General features: G+C 46.4%; 1 protein-coding gene across 1 annotated transcript in view; it reads left to right on the forward strand.

Annotated features, from left to right (window-relative positions):
• The first annotated feature begins 3429 nt into the window (after positions 1 to 3429).
• Positions 3430 to 20990, forward strand: part of C1QL4 (complement C1q like 4) — a 35308-nt gene continuing 17747 nt past the window's right edge. The window contains exon 1 of the mRNA XM_053375230.1: positions 3430 to 4313. Within this exon, the coding sequence (XP_053231205.1) occupies positions 3750 to 4313 (564 nt within the window). The 5' untranslated portion in view covers positions 3430 to 3749. The remainder of the gene's footprint in view (positions 4314 to 20990) is intronic.

Raw genomic sequence — 20990 nt, forward strand, 5'->3', positions numbered from 1 at the left:
ACAAAAGTTATTTTGAACATCCTTTTCAATTCATTGTATATCATTCCCCAGTAAGAAGAAGAAGAAGAGTTTGGATTTGATCTCCCGCTTTATCACTACCCTAAGGAGTCTCAAAGTGGCTAACATTCTCCTTTCCCTTCCTCCCCCACAACAAACACTCTGTGAGGTGAGTGGGGCTGAGAGACTTCAGAGAAGTGTGACTAGCCCAAGGTCACCCAGCAGCTGCATGTGGAGGAGCGAGGAATCGAACCCGGTTCACCAGATTATGAGTCCACTGCTCTTAACCACTACACCACACCGACTCACTTTAAGCTTTAACTGTACTACAAGACCACCACACCCGAGAGGCCGAGAGGCAGTAGCTGGCCCGAGATCACCCAGAGAGCTTCATGGCTGAGTGGGGAATCGAACCTTTGTGTTACAGCTCCTAGGCCAACACTGTAACCACTACACCACAGTAGTTAAACAAAATGAGCTGTTTATACTGAGTCAAGATCACTGGTCCATCTAGCTCAGAATTGTCCCCACTGACCAGCAGCCCCTGTCCAGGGTTTCAGGCAGAAAGTCTCTCCCACCCGTACCTGGAGATGCCAGAAATTGAAACTGGGACTTTCCATATGGAACACTGGTGCTCTAAAACACTGAGCCACTGGTCTTCCCCTAACATAACACTAACATAAAGGCTGATACCAAAGAGAATGTAAGCCAAGCACTGATTCGAACATTGATACCCATGTTTCACACAAAAGAAATGGGTTTGCAGACCTGCATGCAGGTGCTCACCGACAGAGGGACGCAGGTGGCGCTGTGGTCTAAAGCATTTAACGTCTTGGGCTTGCCAATCAGAAGGTTGGCAGTTCGAATCCCCACGACGGGGTGAGCTCCTGTTGCTCTGTCCCAGCTCCTGCCAACCTAGCAGTTCGAAAGCACGCCAGTGCAAGTAGATAAATAGGTACCGCTGTGGCGGGAAGGTAAATGGCATTTCCGTGTGCTCTGGCACTCTTCACGGTGTCCTGTTGTGCCACAAGTGGTTTAGTCATGCTGGCCACATAACCCGGAAAGCTGTCTGCGGACAAACACCGGCTCCCTCGGCTTGAAAGCAAGATGAGCGCCGCAACCCCATAGTCGCCTTGGACGGGACTTAACCGTCCAGGGGTCCTTTACCTTTTTTCTTCTTTTTTTTCTTTTTTTGCTCACCCATGGGAGCTAAGGAACTGGCCACATCAGCACTGAGAAACTTGCATGATCCTGTCTTACAGACAAGCACCTTCGAGGAGAAAAAGGGATGCATCATATATACATAACAGCATAATCATAATCATAGCACAGCTTCTTGACGAAAGGTGAAATGAATTTGGCCCTTTTTGCATGATATGTCTTCAATCAATCATTTTCCCGCCATAGAAGCCTGATCCAAAATCTCTTGCAATCGGTGGGGAAAAAGCATCGTCTTAAATACAACCCATTTCTGTTTTCCCACACACAGATGTATTTTTGTGTGTGCGTGTGTGTGTGTGTGCATTGTACTTACACCCTCCTCTCTCGTTCAAATCTGTGTTTTCTGTTCATGTATAAAACTCCACCTTTCCTACATCACCCATACATGATACAGGCAGAACTCACATGCTTAAAGCGTGCATGTATCTCTCAACTGATTGCCTATATGCGTGGAAAGAAGCAGAAGTTCCAGCAAAGGAAGAACGTATACAAAACCTTATGGAATATGCAGAAATGGCGAATCTTACTGGAAGAATAAGAAATCAAGATAACAAACTTTTTATAAAAGAATGGAAATGGTTTATTGAATATTTACAGATAAATTGCAAACAGATAAAAACATAAGCAGGATTATTGTAATAACCTGCAGTTTCATAAGAGTATATATTTAAAGTAGATGAATAAATGAGTAAATTAAGTTAACTTGGATATGCAGGAGATATTAAAGAAAATAAATTTAAGCAACTGCAGAAAGAGGGGGAAGGAAGTCAAGTTTTGAAATGTTAAGATGATTGTAAATAGTGAAATGTATAAACCTGAAATGCATAAATATTTTTTTTAAATGTATCATTTTATATTTACACATGTACATGACAAATGCTATCTTCTCTTTTATATGCACACTCCTTAAATTACTCACACATCTTTCTTCTGTGCACATCTTAATGTGCACTATTTTACTTTACACAAACATGTACCAGCAATGTCGCACACACAGAGACGCGCACACACTCTCTCTCTCTTCCACACCTGTCTGTATCGTTTCCATCAATATATACCTATAAGTTCCTAATATGCCTCTTTCTCTCCCCCCCCCAACTCTGCTCTCTGTGCCGTCTCAAAAAAATGAATCATTAGTTAAAACGGCATATCTCTCTCTCCCTCTCTCTCTCTCTCTCTCTCTCTCTGGTGTGTGTGATGGGTGTTTGGGGAGAGGGGGGGAATAATTGATTAATTAATGAATGTGATGGCTTGCAGCCCCTCTAGGAGATTCCTGCTGGATCTGTCAGCTGTTAATCAATCTCCGCAGAGAGAGGCGAAAGAAGGCACAAAGGTAAAGCACTTAATTGCATGGGGGAAATGATACAACCCCGGCATATAAAACACATCCTTAAACATGACTCTAGATGCCAGCGGGGCTGCGGGATGCAGGCAGTGAGCCCGGTCCAGGAGATGGAATGGGTGTGAGGAGGAGGAGGAGGAGGAGAAGGAGGAACACAGCATCAGTCATTCCACGGCGATGCAAGTGCCCCCCAAAACAAGGCAAATGACGGTGTGTGCACCTCTCTGAGAGCTCCTTTTGTTCCTTACAGGGAGATGACAGTGATGTTTGTCCACATGGATCCCCACCAGCAGCACCTGAGGATGGAGGCCTCCGGCCCCCCACGTTCCTGACAATCCGCCCCTGGCTCATGCAAATGCGAGCAGAAGCCCAGGCTGCTATGGATGGGATGAGACACTTCCAGGCTCCAGGCAGATCTCGCTCAGTGGCTGAGCCTCGCCTCCTCTGTGAAGCAGCAGAGGTCGCTCTGGTTGGCTTAAAGCTACTTTTTGCATCTTGGCCAGCTCAGTCTGATCTCCTCTTCTTGAGTTTGTGGAAAAGGCTTTGCATGTGGTAGGGAGGGGTGCTGGGTGAACTGGTGGTTGAGAAACCTCCCTCTCTCTCTCTCTTTTTCTCTCTCTCCCTCTGGTTTTCCCGTTGATGGCCATATGATCTGGCACCAGGAGCCTGGAGCTGCTACCCGGTCACCAGCTGAGTTCTCAAGTGGAGAAGAGAAAAGAAGGCAAATATATATACATACATATTCATGCATGCACACACTCACACACTCACTCACAAACACACTTGTTTTCCCCTAGCCATCTCCATCCCTAAAGCATCTCCTCCTGCTGCTGCCGCCGCCGCCGTTCCCAATGAAGTGTGATTGAGCCAAAGAGTCTACTGTAAACGGAAGCAAGTCTCTCGTGGAGGGAAGAGACAAGAAGGAAAGCAGCGCAGCCGAGCAACGTGGGTTTGCCTTGCCAGTCAACAAGTGCCCCTTTTGGAAAGGGAGGCCGTCGAAGTGGAGCACCGCCGTCCTCCTCCCCTTCCTCACTCCAAGGACACTAAAGTGGGGACTTCCGTCCGGGTGGTTCTCGACTCCAGAGAAACTTCCACCATTACCTCCAAAAGCGAAGACGACTTCTTAACCCTGGCCGCCTCCAGGCTGAGCCGCAAGAAAAGGGTCATCGGGGCCGCCATCGGGGTGGCCATGGTGCTAGTCCTCCTGGTGGCCATCCCTTTGCTGGTCCACAGCTCCAAGACCACCTCGCACTACGAGATGTTGGGCAGCTGCCGCATGGTCTGCGACCCCTACACGCCCCAAACCCATGGGGCGGCTTCGGCAGAGGCAAGCCAGGAGTTGGCCGTCATCTCGCCGCCTCCACATGTGGCCGGAGGGAAAGGAGACCCAGGGAGGAAGGGCAAGTCGGGGATTCGTGGGCCGCCGGGCCCTCCAGGGCCACCTGGGCCCAGAGGTCCAGCCGGGGAGCCAGGGAGGCCTGGCCCTCCAGGCCCACCCGGCCCAGGGCCTGGGGGATATATCCCATCTTTCTACAGCCCTAAGATTGCCTTTTATGCAGGACTGCGGAAGCCGCACGAAGGGTACGAGATCTTGCGCTTCGATGACGTGGTGACCAATGTGGGGAACTACTACGAGCCGTCAAGTGGCAAGTTCACCTGCCCTCTGCCCGGCATCTATTTCTTCACCTACCATGTCCTGATGCGGGGCGGGGACGGCACCAGCATGTGGGCAGACCTGATGAAGAACGGGCAGGTAAGGTGACGCTCTAACCCTATGAACTTTTCCTTCCTGGGTCATACTCTGTGCCCCCTCTGTCTTGCTTACCACTCTCTGTGTGCCATGCTCTCTGACTCTCCCTGCTGTGCCTACAAACAAAGCCTATTGCATCCTCCCATGACACTCCATCAATAGCCTCAGCATCCCAGTTCCACTTCACCTGTAGCCCCTCTGATTTGTGCGTCCTTCTCCTCATGCCAAATACACCTACTTGCCCACTCCCAATGCTACCTGCTCCCACACCTGGCCCCTCCCAGGCCAAGTGCTAACCACACCCACTCTCATTAGCTCCTCCCAATCTTTCACACCGACTCCACCCACTCACCTTTTAAAAGTTCTTTTGCCCTGTGGCTTTTGCTCCTTGATCAGGTACCATCTGCTATGTAGTCAAAGCCTGCATTTACTTCATGCGCGGAAACCTCGCCGTAGACTCCAAACACAGCGCGTTTCAGTTATGGGGTTCAGATAAGGGATTTGTCACAAAGATCAGGAGAACATCCCACCCGGCCTGACCCCAAAGTTAGCAGGGGTGTGTATGTGATAATTCTTCTTAACTCCAGAGTACTTTTTAGTAAGAAATTACTTTCCTGCAAATGATGTGTGTTTACTTCTTCCCAGGCAGGCTTTCTATTAATTAAACAACACAAGCATATTGCTCTTACAAAGCTCTACACGTCTTATTAATCGGAGGAGCTACAGAGTACTGAAAATAACCCTGTCTTTATAAATAGGCATTTATATTAAGAGTTTGGGGGGGGGAGGCTTAACAAATGAATATCCGACACATAATCCCATTGAGCTTCCCTTGACGTCCCTTTTCCCACAAACAACACCACACAAAACGCTACAATATTCGGATTTACAATCCAGCATAACTCTCTATTGACTTTAAAAATTACCTTAAATTGGAAGCTGTTTTTGGGTCAAACCTGCTTCCTCTTTTCTCCTCTCTCCATGCTTTGGGGTGCTTAGCTTTTTTAAAAAATTTGAAGGGAGGGTTTAATATATGATAAAATATAAAGCAGTACACTGTGCAGAAAGCAATTTTATTCATTATTCCAAAATGAGAAGATGTTCTCATTTCATAAAGGATTGGAGCAAACTTAAAGGAAAAGAGTGGATTTCCACATTTTCTTTATACACATATATGGGGCAGGGTTCTACTTTCTTTTTAGAAATGCTGCTTACATTGATTCAGTGTGAAACGACTTTAAAATGCCATAACTAAACGAATATTTCCTGCCAGCTTACACAGAATCGTGAAATCTAAACTTTGTGCAACAAACATCACATCCAGTGCACAGACAAACATGCATTCTCCTAAATACGGTGCATCTAGTTAGTGAAGTTTAATAGGATTTGCATTGATCAGAGAGAAATTGGAGCCTATTGAATGCTTGAAAATTGTGTGAATGGACCTTATTAGTCTGTAAGACAGTCAATAGATGTAAGATAATCTTCCGGTTTATGGAATGTTATAGAAATTGCTTATTTTATACATACACACACATTTGGTAAAGTTGTGTGCCTACATCTATAAATTGTATGTCAAACAAGATATATAGAATAACTGCATGGATATTTAAATAGCTTTAAAAAATGCCCACTGTGCATCTCTATTAAGAAATATGGGGAAATATGTGTTTGTCTATCTCAGCTACTTAAAAGATGATATATACATGGAAGTGTGAACATAGCGTAAATTGTACCCAATATGTATTACTAAACACTAATTATTTTATTACCTAACCTACATAAATTACAAAACACATATAAGCATATTAAATACTAATTGATTATGATCATATACATCAATTTTGTGCTTTACAATTAAGATTTATTCAGTTATGTAGAATTGTTGCAGGGAGTGTGTGTTCTATTTTATCCTATACATACAGAATTGTGACTCACAATCTAGCTTCAATTTCACTTTTAGCAGTGAATAACATACAACAATTAACACTTTTCTATACCAGTTATCTGCATATTACATATATATACTTGCAAATCCCTTCTACATGCACATTTTCCTGTACTCATAACTATAAATTATTAAAACAAAACTTGGTAACAGTTTCATTCCAGTTACACGTCCTTGTGAACATAATGATTTGCTTTTACATGAATTGCATGTAAGATGTTCAGATGAAAAGAGAGCATTTTGTTACGCCATGGGGTTATATGAATCTGAAAGAGAAGCAGAGCTACTTATTTTTTAAATAAACCAACTCCATCCCAAATGCAGTCCAATAACACTTCAATATCTTCTCACATGTTAAAGGACTTCAAGTTCATTTCCCTTCATCTATATGTCTTTCTGTCCATCAAAAGTCCCTTTCCTCTTTCTTCTTCAGCTAGATTTCAATAAACTCACTTCCATGACCTCTGCCACATCTTTATATTTATTAGCAATCCGAAGCTGCAGGCAGGTGCAAAGTTTTCAAGAAGCACATCTTATTTGGTTGTTTTTAAAGGGGTGTGTGCATCTGTTTACTGAATGAGCTTTCGTGAGTCCGAAAGGCAAGATCTAGAAGCCATCTGCCAGGAGAGGACTTCCTCCCCCCCAAAAAAATTAAAAGTAAACACACACACACACAACTCCGCAACTAGGACAGACACCACATTATTAAACGGGAGAAGTTACACTCGAGTCTCATTTTCAATGCTTTCCATTTATTGAAGATAAACAAGCAATTGATCTGAATTTTTTAAACACATCCCCGTTCTCCTTCAGCAAGCCCCCACATCCCTGAACTAATGAAAGCAACCTCTCAGGAGAAGGGAATCTGTCATCTCCACAGAATCAATAGGCGTATTTACATATGCTAGCCGAGTTCAAGCAAAAAAACAAAAAAGGGTATAGGAGACACTAGCGTTAAATGTGAATGCACACGCCAATATTGCATGTACACACAGAGAGAGTGAGAGTTTTACGTCGGCAAAAGATCCTTGAATCGCCAGATATATAACTCTGCTGTTCAAAATTCTGGACCAGCCAAACTCAGCAAGCGTCTGTTTTTACTGCCCTGCACATTGTTTTTTTAAATAAATAAATAAATCCACATCAGAAGGGGGGGGCTGTTTCACACATTATGGGTTAGGAGTATAGACAGTGTGACTCTGGAGCAGCAAACATCACACACACACACACCCGTGAGGCAAACATAGTTGCTTTGAACCAGACAGTGAACACACACACTTAACCTGTACTACAGAGGTTTTCAACCTTTTGGGGGTCCGCGGCTCCCTTGAAGCAACTAACTTATTTCTGCGGCACCCCTGTGGGGCTCGGGAGCCCAGTTATATGCCACCCCTTGCCTGCAGAGCCGGCAGCCCCCCACCGCTTTTTGAACACCCTCTTTTGTGAAGTGTTCCCTCAGCCTCCTCTCCCTTCTCCTTGGGAGTCCTCTGGACAGTTACAGCTGCTGCCCCTGGTCTCTGAGCTGCCCCAAAGAGAAGTGCCTCCTCACACTGCCCCACAGGGGCCTGGGAAGCACCCCCTGGCCAGCCCCAGAGGCACCATTCACCCAAGGAGCTTGTAGCCAGGGCTGCTGCTGCAACAAACAGTTGTGCAAGCCTTTGGGAGGCAGCGATGCAAGAGGGCATCAGAGGAGGGAGAGAAGGAAAGAGGGACAGAGGATGGTGTTTCCTGTGGCACCCCTGACCATCGTTCAAGGCACCCCAGGGTGCCACAGCACCCTAACCACTGCTGTAATGTATAGAGTAGCCTCAGGGCATCTCAAAGCGCAAGTCAGAATTGGCCCCAGTGCCAGGGAGCTAGGCTGTTGTCCATGCGCCTACTAGGAGTTTGTTGTCTCCACACTTTTAAGAAAGCCCAGCGCTGACCGTTTCATATTCCGTTGCTTTTCTAAACTAAAACATACTTTCCAACTATAACATGTATTTGACAGTTTCCTCATAGAAGTGATTGAAATGATCTATTTTTAGTTTTGGCGGGTGGGGTGGGGAGATTCTGCAGCCGAATTAATCTCACCCCACTTTCCTCCCTGCAGAAATATATTAGGGAGAGTGCCAATCGCCCCCTCAGCCTGTTCATTGATTTCAGTCACTTCTTTTTTTAAAAAAATGCAGAGCACAGTCAATTTCACCCAGGCCTTCGATAATTTCAACATTAATATCACAGTTCTGTCTCCCTTGCAAAAATAATAAAAATAAAAAAATCAATTAATTTCTAGCAATATTTGGATATCCAAAGTGCCACTAAGGATAAATTTGGAGTTTTTTCCCTGATTGGTGTGAGGGGGGAAAAATTTATAATGGCATGGCTCTATTGATCTGAATGCCAATTTACATCAAGGCAAATCTCCACCTCCGCCTCACCCACAAGTGATACAAGAAAACATCTAAAGACCTAAGTAATGCTGAGCATGATTTATGCTTCATGGGCTTTTTTATACCCCCTCCCTTCTTCCCTCCCACCAGCTTAGAATAAAGATTTTCCCTCCTTAAAATCACAAAAAACCAACACCCTGTAATAAGAAAATGAACGCTGAGATGGTAGGGTTAATACGTGGTTTTTTTCCAGGGAGATTTTAAATAGATTTCGACACCTTCACAATTTGTGCTTGGTGAAGAGGAACAATTGCCTGTTTATTAAATAATAAATAGCGGGGAGGATGGAAACTGACATGGCAACTGGTAATATTGGTTCAGTCAATTCGTCCCTGGAGACCTGTTTGCAGTCAATTTGTCAGCAAGGACCTCTCTTTTTTTTATTTGAGTTTTAATACCAAAATGCCTCCTGTCAATTGAGATCAGGGGCGAGCGATACCCCTGTCTTTACCTCTGATCCCAGACTAATAAAACAGCCTTTTTTTCTTCCCCGTCGCTATCCTTCCTCCTACTCTTTTCTAAAATTTATGTAGCTTTTTTAAAAAAAATAAAAAAGCCAGGGTATTAAAATAGAAAAATCACTGTAAGATTTATGTATAACTGTGGCAATAAATCTAGCAGCAACGTAGGCACGAGCGGGGAGGGGGCTACACTGCTGTAATCTGGAGAGATGCAACAAGACCCTGGGCATCTGAGACCTGACCGTCTGAAAGACGGGTGGCCAACAAACCGCTCTCTTCAAATGTTCTTAGACTCCATCTCCCATCAGCCCCAGGCATGATAACGGTTCGTCGGGGAGGATGGGAGCTGGAACCCAGCGCCATATACAGGGCACCACATTGGCCCCCCCTGACTCAAAACGTTCTTGCGCAGGTGCCAAGCCAAACCACATTCAATCGGCCCTTTTCCTTGTGTGGCTCTCCAAGTTCAGTGGCAGTCTATCCCACTCGTAGCTCAAAGCCAACTAGGGCTTAAACGCCAAGAAGGGTTTGCTTTAATTCAGTCCCCAAACGTTTGTTGCAGCTTGAGCCTGTAATAGCTTATAAATACAAAAATGTCACATACACAAAAACCTGCTTTTGAACATAGGCACAACATTGTGCTTTTTCTCCCTGCTGTTCCAAGAAACCAGGCCTTCTCGGTAGTGGCGCCCGCCCTGTGGAACACCCTCCCATTAAATGTCAAGGAAATAAACAACTATTAGACTTTTAGAAGACATCTGAAGGCAGCCCTGTTTTAAACCACAGAGCCTAAGACTTGCCGATCAGAAGGTTGGCGGATTGAATCCCCGGACGGGGTGAGCTCCCGTTGCTCGGTCCCTGCTCCTGCCAACCTAGCAGTTCGAAAGCACGTCAAAGTGCAAGTAGATAAATAGGTATCACTCCGGTGGGAAGGTAAAGGGTGTTTCTGTGCACTGCTCTGGTTCGCCAGAAGCAGCTTAGTCATGCTGGCCACATGACCCAGAAGCTGTACGCCAGCTCCCTCGGCCAATAAAGCGAGATGAGCGCCGCAACCCCAGAGTCGGCCACGACTGGACCTAATGGTCAGGGGTCCCTTTACCTTTAATGTTTGATGTTTTATCATGTTTTAATATTCTGGAAGTTGCTGGGGAAACCCAGCCACATGGGCGGGGTATAAATAATAATAATTATTATTATTATTACTAATATCTGGAGCAAGGGGGCCAAGGTTTCAAAGACTAGAGGGAACGGCATGGCACCTAGGCAAGCTGGGGCCCTATCCTGGGTTCTCACCAGAAATTAATGGGGGATTTGTACAAGAGTGCCGGCTTTGCCTGCAGAAGGTTCTATCCCTGGCATCCCCAGGAATGGCTTGTGGCAGAAGTGGCAGGGAGTGGGCTGGGGATTCCTGTCTGAAACCCTGGAGATCTACTAAAAAGAACCTTCTGGATCAGACCAGCGGCCCATCAAGTCCAGCATCCTGTTCTCAAAGTGGCCAATCAGATGTGTAGAGGAAGCCCGTAAGCAGAACCTGAGAACTGCCAGCCATTGAGGAAAATACTGAGCTACATGGACCAGTGGCCTGGCGTCGTGTTCATGTTAGCTAGGGACATGGGTGGCGCTGTGGTCTAAACCACTGAGCCTCTTAGGCTTGCTGATCGGAAGGTTGGCGGTTCGAATCCTTGCGACGGGGTGAGCTCCTGTTGCTCTGTCCCAGCTCCTGCCAACCTCGTAATTCAAAAGCACACCTGTGCAAGTAGATAAATAGGTACCACTGCAGCAGGAAGGTAAATGGCGTTTCCGTGCACTCTGGTTTCCGTCACGGTGTCCCGTTGCGCCAGAAGCAGTTTAGTCATGCTGGCCACATGACCTGGTAAAGCTGTCTGTGGACAAACGCCAGCTCCCTCAGCCTGAAAGCAAGATGAGCGCCACATCCCATAGTCGCCTTTGACTGGACGTAACCATCCAGGGGTCCTTTACCTTTTTCTTACCTTTTTCATCTTAGCTATTAAAAATAATAATGCAGTTATTGAACACTAGCATTTTTTCAGCACGCCCCTCTAACTCTCACTGCCCATTTCATTCTTCCTCAGTACAAACATACATACATAGACTGCTTTTATGTCTCATCTTTTTCTCCAAGGAGCTCAAAGTTCTGCCCCTCTTTTAATCCCCACATCCAACCTTGTGAGATAGGTTAGGCTGAGAGGCATTGACTGGCCCAAGGTGGGCCAGTGAGCTTCATGGCCAGGTGGAGATTCGAACCCTGCGCTCCCAGGCCTTAGTTGGACCCACTAACCATTGGACTATACACTAACGTCCAAAAGGAGCTCCCTAGGAGATAAGAGGCACAGAAATGAGACCAGTAGACTTTGGGGCAGCATAGGATTTGGAATTCTCATGCCTTTGGCAGGGCGTAAAAAAATAAAACACACACACACACAAACAAACACATGCAGCATTTTGGAAAGGGCCAGGCTGCTATTCCTTCTTGAAACTGTTTGATCTGGGAGACACAGGACAGCGGTAAGACCCTGGAGCGTTCCCAAGTAGATCAAACTGGTTGTTGCCTTTCCTGGCCAGTCGCTCTCAATATCCATCACTTAGTCAGTCCCAAATCCCACACCGGGGGGACATGTTCTTGGCTCCTATCCTTCCCTGAGCTTTGTGTGTGTGTTTTTAGGCTCCCCCCTCCACTCTTTTTGCCAAGACTCGCTTACAGAGTCTACACATAACACTTCCAGAATGGCTCAAGTGCATAGAATTTAGCAGGCATTAGGCGACGTCAGGAGTGGTTTAAATCTTAAATAATCAGGGCAGAGGTAAGGCTCAAACCTGCCTGGAAATTATAACCTCTGCCCTGCAAATATTCACTCCTACTTCACAATGTGTGGGTCGGAGGGGAGACAAGTCTGAGCTCTCTGCATATGCCTCGACGAACTGTCTTCTTTCACTTGGCTCCAAGGACAGATAGAGGCTCATATAAAACCCCTGGATCTTCTTTCCAATGCCATAATTCTATGCAATCTTCCAAGGGAGATTTTGTTGTTCCGAGTTAAGCAAATGAAACATATTTCCCTTCCAGAGTCACAGAAAGCTTGCACGGGGGGGGCCAGGGTTGAGACACCCTTCTTGTCTCAGCAAAGTTCTCTGAGATCCCCACCCATGGCAATTGGCAGGCATCCACACTGACAGAACTAATTGGCAAGCGGAGGGGGAAGACGGAAACTAAACAGGCTGGGGAGAGAATCACCCACCCACGGGCCCTTCAGAGGAGGTCCCCTGCCTGGGTCATGGGTGTCATAAAGGGTAAAGGGGAACCCTGACCATTAGGTCCAGTCGTGACCGGCTCTGGGGTTGCCCGCTCATCTCGCTCTATAGGCCGAGGGAGCCGGCATTTGTCCGCAGACAGCTTCTGGGTCATGTGGCCAGCATGACTAAGCCGCTTCTGGCGAACCAGAGCAGCACACGGAAACGGCGTTTACCTTCCCGCCAGAGCGGTACCTATTTATCTACTTGCACATGACGTGCTTTCAAACTGCTAGGTTGGCAGGAGCAGGGACCGAGCAACGGGAGCTCACCTCGTCACGGGGATTCGAACCGCCGACCTTCTGATCGGCAAGTCCTAGGCTCAGTGGTTTAATCCACAGCGCCACCCGCGTCCCCATGGGTGTCATAGAATCATAGAATTGGAGAGTGGGTGTCAGGGGCTCGCCCAGCTGTGTCAATCGTGTGGGTAAACACAGAAGAGTTTGCTATGATTCAATAATCACTTGGCAACTAGGATTTATTTTTAAAGAAAAGTGCAAAAATAAAATTGTACAAGGAGATGTCTTTAAGAAGCCATGAAGACTGTTCTTACACCTCAAAGGCACTGCTGTTTAAGAACTCACAAACAAGCAGGGAAATATATAAGTACGGTTGCCCCACAAGCTTCTGTGCCGTTTGGAATGTTTTAACACCGCAACGCAGAGCTTTCCAAGCCGTGTGTCGCGACACGTTAGTGTGTCGGCTGCAGTGTGTCGATGTGTCATGCGAACCCTCCTTCCGGGGCTGGAAAGTGGTTAGTTTAACCTCCGGTTTGCTAGTAAAACTGAATTACCGGGCCGCATGAAATGATGCGTGCCTTAAGAATGTGTCACCAACATGAAAAGTTTGGAAAGCTCTGCTGTGATGGAACATGCGAAGCAAAGACTACCGGGGAAAGCTTGATCTGTTCTGCCTTTTTTTTGGATGAGTGGTCTTGAAGGCAGAGACACCTGTCAGAAATAGGGTGTGAAAAGCTGGCAATTCTGTCCACCACCCCCCAAACCCCTGTATCCCACTCTTTCACTCGTAAGCTCAGGATGGCATTCAGATGGGATTCCTCACCCACCCACCGCATGTTATCCTCACATCTGCCACGTGTGAGACAGGACATGAACAAGGTCACCCAGGGAGTATAATAATATAATAACAATAATAATTTATTATTTGTACCCCACCCATCTGGCTGGGTTTCCCCAGTCACTCTGGGCGGCTCCCAACAGAATATTAAAAATGCAATAAAACATCGAACAATAAAAACTTCCCTAAACAGGGCTGCCTTCAGATGTCTTTTAAAAGTCAGGTACAGTGGACGCTCGGGTTGCAAACATGATGCATGCAGGATGCACATTCGCAACCCGCAGCGTTCGCAACCCGCGTCTACTCATGCACGGGTTGTGATTTGGCGCTTCTGCATATGCGCAAAGCGCAATTTAACGCTTCTGCCCATGCGCTACCGCCAAAACCTGGAAGTAACCTGTTCTGGTACTTCCGGGTTTCAGTGGTCTGCAACCCGAAAAAACACAACCTGAAGCGTCTGTAACCTGAGGTATGACTGTAGTTGTTTATTTCCTTGACATCTGATGGGAGGGTGTTCCACAGGGCAGGCACCACCACCAAAAAGGCCCTCTGCCTGGTTCCCTGTAACTTCGCTTCTCGCAGTGAGGGAACTGCCAGAAGGCCCTCAAAACTGGACCTTAGTGTCTGAGGCTGAACGACGGGGGTGGAGAGCATCATTGCTGAGTACCCAGCTCTTGGGAATCCAAGTCTAGTGCTCCGACTGCAACCCTGCTGCACCATCTCTTAGTATTTTAGGTCATAATCTTGGTAGTGTATCTTTCATAATCAGAGCTATTAGTTCCATGTGCTTGAGCAGCATGGTGCAGTGGGCACAGGCATAGGTTTGGATACGGGAAACCAAAGCTTGATCAAATCCCTCCTCCTGGTGATGTTTATTTGGGCAAGTCATTCGCTTGCAGGGTTGTTACGAGGATACATGGGAGAAGGACATTCAAGCGTTTTGTCCACGAGAAAGCTTACTAAAAATAATAAGGAACAGTGTAGTAGAGTAAAAATCAGGAACAAGCCACTAGAAGTGTTCCAGTATGGGGACAGCATCGTCACAAACAAATAGCAATATCAGGCGGCATCTGGGGCTTAGTGCACCAATTTTATGCCACCAGAGATAATGTTATGGAATGATACATAAGGTTTAAAACACTGCCTTTATCAATTTACTCTTCTGGAACACCACTTCTGATATTTGGTGGTGCCTAAATGCCTTTGGATCATTCACAAAGAAGACACACACACCCTCAATGCACATACACACCCCAATTTGTCTGTGTGTGTGTGTGTGTAATAACGGGACAGAAAGCGCTTGTTAATAATGGCATGTTTCAGCAGTACTAGGAGCTTCTTCCCAAAGGGCCTCAGCCTTGCTTTGTGGACCAAAAAATCAGAGCTGTGGAAACCGAGGTACGGAAAAAGAAGCGGGGAAAATCACTGGAGCCTGCATAGTTACCGGTTCTCTGTCAGGACTGCAAAGAATAGATTTGCTCTGCCTTGCCTGCCCAGAACCACCCTTTTATATCTCATTGCCGCCTCCAGTTTTGTGACGCTATGCCTTACTTCCTTTGTAAAAACGAGGACTCTGTACATACCATACATTTAAATCATAGTTAAAGCACACACACACCCTAGAGAATCCTGGGAACTAGTTTACCCCATCACAGAGCTGCAATCCCCAGCTCCCTTAAACCAGAATGCCCAGGATTCTTTTCTTTTTGGATTAAATGGTGTGTACACAGCTAAAGATGCAAGCTCTGGACCATCCATAATCGCTTTGCTTACCTCTTCCTAAAGATCAGCCACCGAGATGTGGCCTTCCAACCCACTTCAGCTTTGGGCTTCTAATTAATTCTCGAGAGAAGATGCACTTTGGTTTCCTTAACTCACTCACTGAACCCTTTCAAGGTCTTGGCTGGAGTTCAGGCATCCTGGCCCCTAACCAGGGATGGGGAACCTGGAGCCCTCCAGAGGTTGTTAGACTACAAGTCCCATCAGCCCCAGCCAGCATGGTCAATGGTCAGGGGTTGTGGCCCAGCAACATCTGCAGGGCCCCAGATTCCCTGTCTCTTCCATATGCCAAATTGCCTGACAGGAGATGATGGCAACAACAGCTATTTTTAAGGTTGCCATATGTCCTCTTTTTCCAGGACATGTCCTCTTTTTCAGGGGTAAAATTTCCTTCCGGGTGGATTTTTTTAAAAATCGCCAAAATGTCTCTTGCTATACTTTCTGGATGAGAAATAGACATAACTGGTGGCTGAAGACTTTCCTCTTCTCTTCTCCTGCCCCCCTCAGCAATATATCACAGCTTCTATAGCCTACATATAGGAGGGGTACAGTGGTACCTCGAGTTACATGCGCTTCAGGTTACGGACACTTCAGGTTACAGACTCCGCTAACCCAGAAATAGTACCTCGGGTTAAGAACTTTGCTTCAGGATGAGAACAGAAATTGTGCAGCAGTGGGAGGCCCCATTAGCTAAAGTGGTGCTTCAGGTTAAGAACAGTTTCAGGTTAAGAACGGACCTCCAGAACGAATTAAGTACGTAACCAGAGGTACCACTGTATTTCAAATGAGAGTCGTCATAGCGTCTTCTCTTTTTTGCTCTTCAAAATATGGCAACCCTAGCTATTTCTATTATGTTTATATTTTCGTCCCCTGCCCTCTGCCTTCGATACCCCCCCAAATATATATATATATGTCTAATTCTGATTGAAATCTGCCCCAAGGTGCAGTCCCAATTCCACAGCCGTCACTCGGTGTGTGAGAGAAAACGCTAGAGGAATTACGGTCAGTTCATCAACAGACAGCAATTCCTTCCGACTTCTCTCCAGAGTCATTTTTAAAACACATCTACATTCCCGGGCACCGGGCTGCTCTCCGACACTCTGTCATAAACACCCTCATTGAACGAAGCCCTGCCAGCTCAGGCTGTGATCCTGTCAGCTCATCCAAGTTTAGATGCCTCACTAGTTGGACAGGAGGCCACTGAGGAGAATTCTGGTGGATCAGCAGGGGGCGCTATCCCCTGTTGGTGGCCAGCAGCCCAGGTATATAGATAAAGGTAAAAGATAAAGGACCCCTGGATGGTTAAGACCAGTCAAAGCGACTATGGATTTGTGGCGCTCATCTCGCTTTCAGGCCGAGGGAGCCGGCGTTTGCCCACAGACAGCTTTCCGGGTCATGTGGCCAGCATGACTAAACCGCTTCTGGCGCAACGGGACACCGTGACGGAAACCAGTATGCACGGAAACGCCATTTACCTTCCCGCCGCAGCGGTACCTATTTATCTACTTGCACTGGTGTGCTTTCAAACTGCTAGGTTGGCAGAAGCTGGGACAGAGCAAAGGCAGCTCACTCCGTCGCAGGGATTCGAACTGCCGACCTTCTGATCGACAAGCACAAGAGGCTCAGGGGTTTAGACCACAGCCCTGCCCACTCCCACAACCCAGGTGTATACCATGCAGCTAAGAGCCCCTGGGTCAGGGCTGATTCCCTGGGGCTCCTTGACAATTTTACATATAAAACTGTGTTCGAAACTCCCATTTTTCTAGGCACATTTTTCGATAGGGAATTTCATTAGCGTGAGCGTTTTCTAAGGTCTAGGTGCAGTACTGCACCTAATATTTCAGATTAAAACTGCAGAGGTGAAGGAAAGGAGGACCTTTTTCTGCCTCCCCACTTCCAGCTACTCTCTGAAGACCGGAGAAAAGACCCTCTTAAGGATATTAGAGGGGTGGACAGGGGAAGGACTAGACCATGTGAAAAATGAACATAATATTTTAGCTGCAGTTTATTCATTTTCAGCTTTGTATTCTTGTTATAAAAAAGCACGCATATACACTTCGTTGTTGTGCCCATAACCTAGGTCTAAGATGCCATATAGCTCTGAGCTTTCATATCTCAGTTTCTAACACTGATATAAAAGCCTTACCTCCTCTAACACCTTTGGATTCTCAGAAGTAATCCCATAACCCACTGCAGACACGGAGGCACCTCTGTGTGAGAGAAGCCGTTCAAGGGCAGTAGATCCTTCAGCAAGTTCAGCTCTTAATGTTCAGAGAGAGCAAACATGTCCTTACACACAGGTGTCCTGGCCCCAACTGCTATCTGCCGAGCAAAACCACGACATGCTTCATTGTGCAATGAAAGCGGGACCTCCAACAAAACGTTGCAGTGAACCTCACCTGACAGGAGGGCGACAAGCTAGTCAGCCATGCTGTCCTCTAGCAGAACGCCCCACCTCGCTCTTCAATTCCAGCCCCCATTTTCTGTTTTTCTTTTCCAACTATCAGTCAACATTCTGTGTCTAGTAGGGAGCACGCTCAGTCCTCATAAGGCTGTTTTTCTTTGGGAGGGGGTTGCATACCCTCCGACATTTCTCCCATGAAAATAGGGACATCGCATTCCATAATGATAATTTTACTATTAATATCCTGCCCATCTGACTAGGTTGCCCCAGCCACTCTGGGCAGCTTCCAACGTATATAGAAACATAATAAAACATTAAACATTTAAAAAACCTTCCCTATCCAGGATTGCCTTCAGGCGGTTTGGGGGGGGGGTTGGATAACTCCATACCCTCCGACATTTCTCTGATGAAAATAGGGACGTTCTAAGGAGTGAGAAATTAGGGAGGTGTCTGCATGCTGGAGGCGCAACCTGAGGTTGGCAGAAATACAACCCAATATCCCATTTTATACAAGTGAGGGGGACCTACAACAAGAACTGAGCATGCTCAATAGGTAGGTAAAGGTAAAGAACCCCTGGATGGTTAAGTCCAGTCAAAGGTGACATGGGGTTTGCAGTGCTCATCTCGCTTTCAGGCCAAGGGAGTCGGCGTTTGTCCACAGACAGCTTTCCGGGTCATGACTAAACTGCTTCTGGCGCAACGGAACACCGTGACAGAAACCAGAGTGCACAGAAACGCTGTTTACCTTCCCACCGCAGCGATACCTATTTGTCTACTTGCACTGGTGTGCTTTCAAACTGCTAGGTTGACAGGAGCAGGGACCGAGCAATGGGAGCTCACCCCGTCACAGGGATCCAAACCACCGACCTTCTGATCGGCAAGCCCAAGAGGCTCAGTGGTTTAGACCACAGCGCCACCCGCGTCCCATTCAATAGCCACCTAAGGGTGTCAGTTGGAAAACAATAGCAGAAAATTGGCACCAGGAGGGAAGGAATGGAAATGGCCTGTTTGGGTCCCTTACCATTTCCTGGAGGAGTTTCTAGATGGTTGGCTAGAACCCAGGTGAGGACACCCTGCGGTATTTCCTGCTTGTCTCTATCCTGTTTGCAACTTGGATCTGTCCAAGTAACAAAGACTGAAAAGTCCATTCTGGGGGCCGGAAAGGGGTGGCAGCAGAAATAGACCCGTTCCCCCAGATTTCTGGTTAGGTGGTAAAATGGTCCGCAGCACATGGGAGGATTCTGTGGTTGCGTGTCCTCCATCAACAGACACCATTTGCTCATTGGTCAACTGTATTTATTTTGTATGCAACAGAGTTTTAGTAGCTGGCAACGGCTATAGGAGCAGCAAAGGATGGGCTCTGGTTAGCAGTGGGTCGATAGCAGGTGGCCAGCATAGCAGACCCCCAGCAGAAGAAGTTCTTAGGATGGCAGGGTTGAAAGACAGGGCCTTCTCAGTGGTTGCCCCGTATCTGCAGAAATCCCTCGGCCAAGATGTAAGATTGACTCCCTCTCTATTCTCTTTGAAGCAGGTCCAGAAGACGTTTTCAATTTCCGTCTGCTTTTAATTAGGAGAGTAGGTTATGGCCCTGCCAGATCTTAATTTTATTGTGTATTTGTGATACTTTGTTGTCGTAGCTCTGTGCTGCCAGCCATGGTAGAGGTCAGCCAACCAGTCCAGTCTCAGGGGGGTACTTGCCCGGAGGCAGAGTTCGTATACAAGATCCAGTCCTGTCCTAAGGTCAGGAGTATCCATGTAGTCAGACAATCCAGGGGTCAAGAAAGCTGAGGGTCCAAGGTCACGAGAAGTAAAAAGCAGCAAGGTCTGGCCAGGAACAATGAATGTTGTTTTCAGCAACTGGCTGAGACTGGAAACCCTGATTAAGAAAGCTGGAGCTAGCTGGTTCTCATCAGTGCAAGAAGGCTGATCAGCAGCAGGTGGAGTCACTTCGCCTTCTGTTCCTTTAGGCTGCTGCTCAGCAGGTGGAGCCAACTTCTGGCCCATGACATTTGCGCTCATGATAGTATAAGGAGCAGTAATACTTGATCCCGCTTTTGATATGTTTTGCATGTGCACAAGTCTTGGGGCCGTCAAATTGCTTCGTTTCCAATGGGTGCCTGTTCTGCAGCTTCCTGCTAAAATCATGTACAGTGGTACCTTGGTTCTCAAACTTAATCCACTCCGGAAGTCCGTTCCAAAACCAAAGCGTTCCAAAACCGAGGCGCGCTCTCTCATAGAAAGTAATGCAAAATGGATTAATCCGTTCCAGACCTTTAAAAACAACCCCTAAAACAGCAATTTAACATGAATGTTACTGTCTAACAAGATAGTAACCATAAAATGAAGCCATAAAATGAAAACAATAATCAATGTACTGTACTATAAAATACATAAGACAGTATCGTAGAGAAAAATAAAAAAATAATAATTCTGAAACCTTGATGATAGTCATTGTTTGGATGGGGGGCTTTTATCCATTTCTGCAATCTCACAATCAATCAATCAGGTAGGTAGCCGTGTTGGTCTGACACAGTCAAAGAAGTGTGCATGCACACGAAAGCTTATACCAAGAACAAACTTAGTTGGTCTCTAAGGTGCTACTGATATATATATATATATATATATATATATATATATATATATATATATATATATAAAATCAGTAGCTGAAACAAATTAATTGAAAAAGCCTCCCAAACAAAAACGCACATTAAATAGCAAAAACAAAAGCGCCAAACTTAATCTATTCCGGAAGTCTGTTTGACTACCAAAATGTTCGAAAACCAAGGCGCAGCTTCTGATCAGTGCAGACGACCCGGAAACAATAGCCGACAGCCATATTGGACGTTCGGCTTCCGAAAAAATTCAAAAAATGGAACACTTACTTCCGGGTTTTTGGCGTTTGACAACCAAGGCTTTTGAGAACCAAGGTACCACTGTATCATTTTGTAACACAAACATTTGGGGCGGGGATTGCCCTGCTTTTATGCTATAGGGAAGAAGGGGTGAGTGAAAATCCACATCAGGAACAAGGAGGGGGAATAAAGATCTACATTGGGATCTGCTGCCCCTATGGATTCTGCCGCCTGAGGCGATACCCGAACTTTGCCCCCTGGGTAGGCCAGCTCTGTACCCCTCAGTCATTACTTCCCAGCCCTAGACTACTTTTTCCTGTTTGGGACTTGCACACAGGTATCTCTGTACCATTTTTCTGCACACCATTTTTATTTTTAAAAATCATGGGAATTGGGCAACAACAGACATTACTAG

Source organism: Podarcis raffonei, chromosome 2 (genome assembly GCF_027172205.1).
Source record: "Podarcis raffonei isolate rPodRaf1 chromosome 2, rPodRaf1.pri, whole genome shotgun sequence".
In the NCBI taxonomy this organism is placed as follows: domain Eukaryota; kingdom Metazoa; phylum Chordata; class Lepidosauria; order Squamata; family Lacertidae; genus Podarcis; species Podarcis raffonei.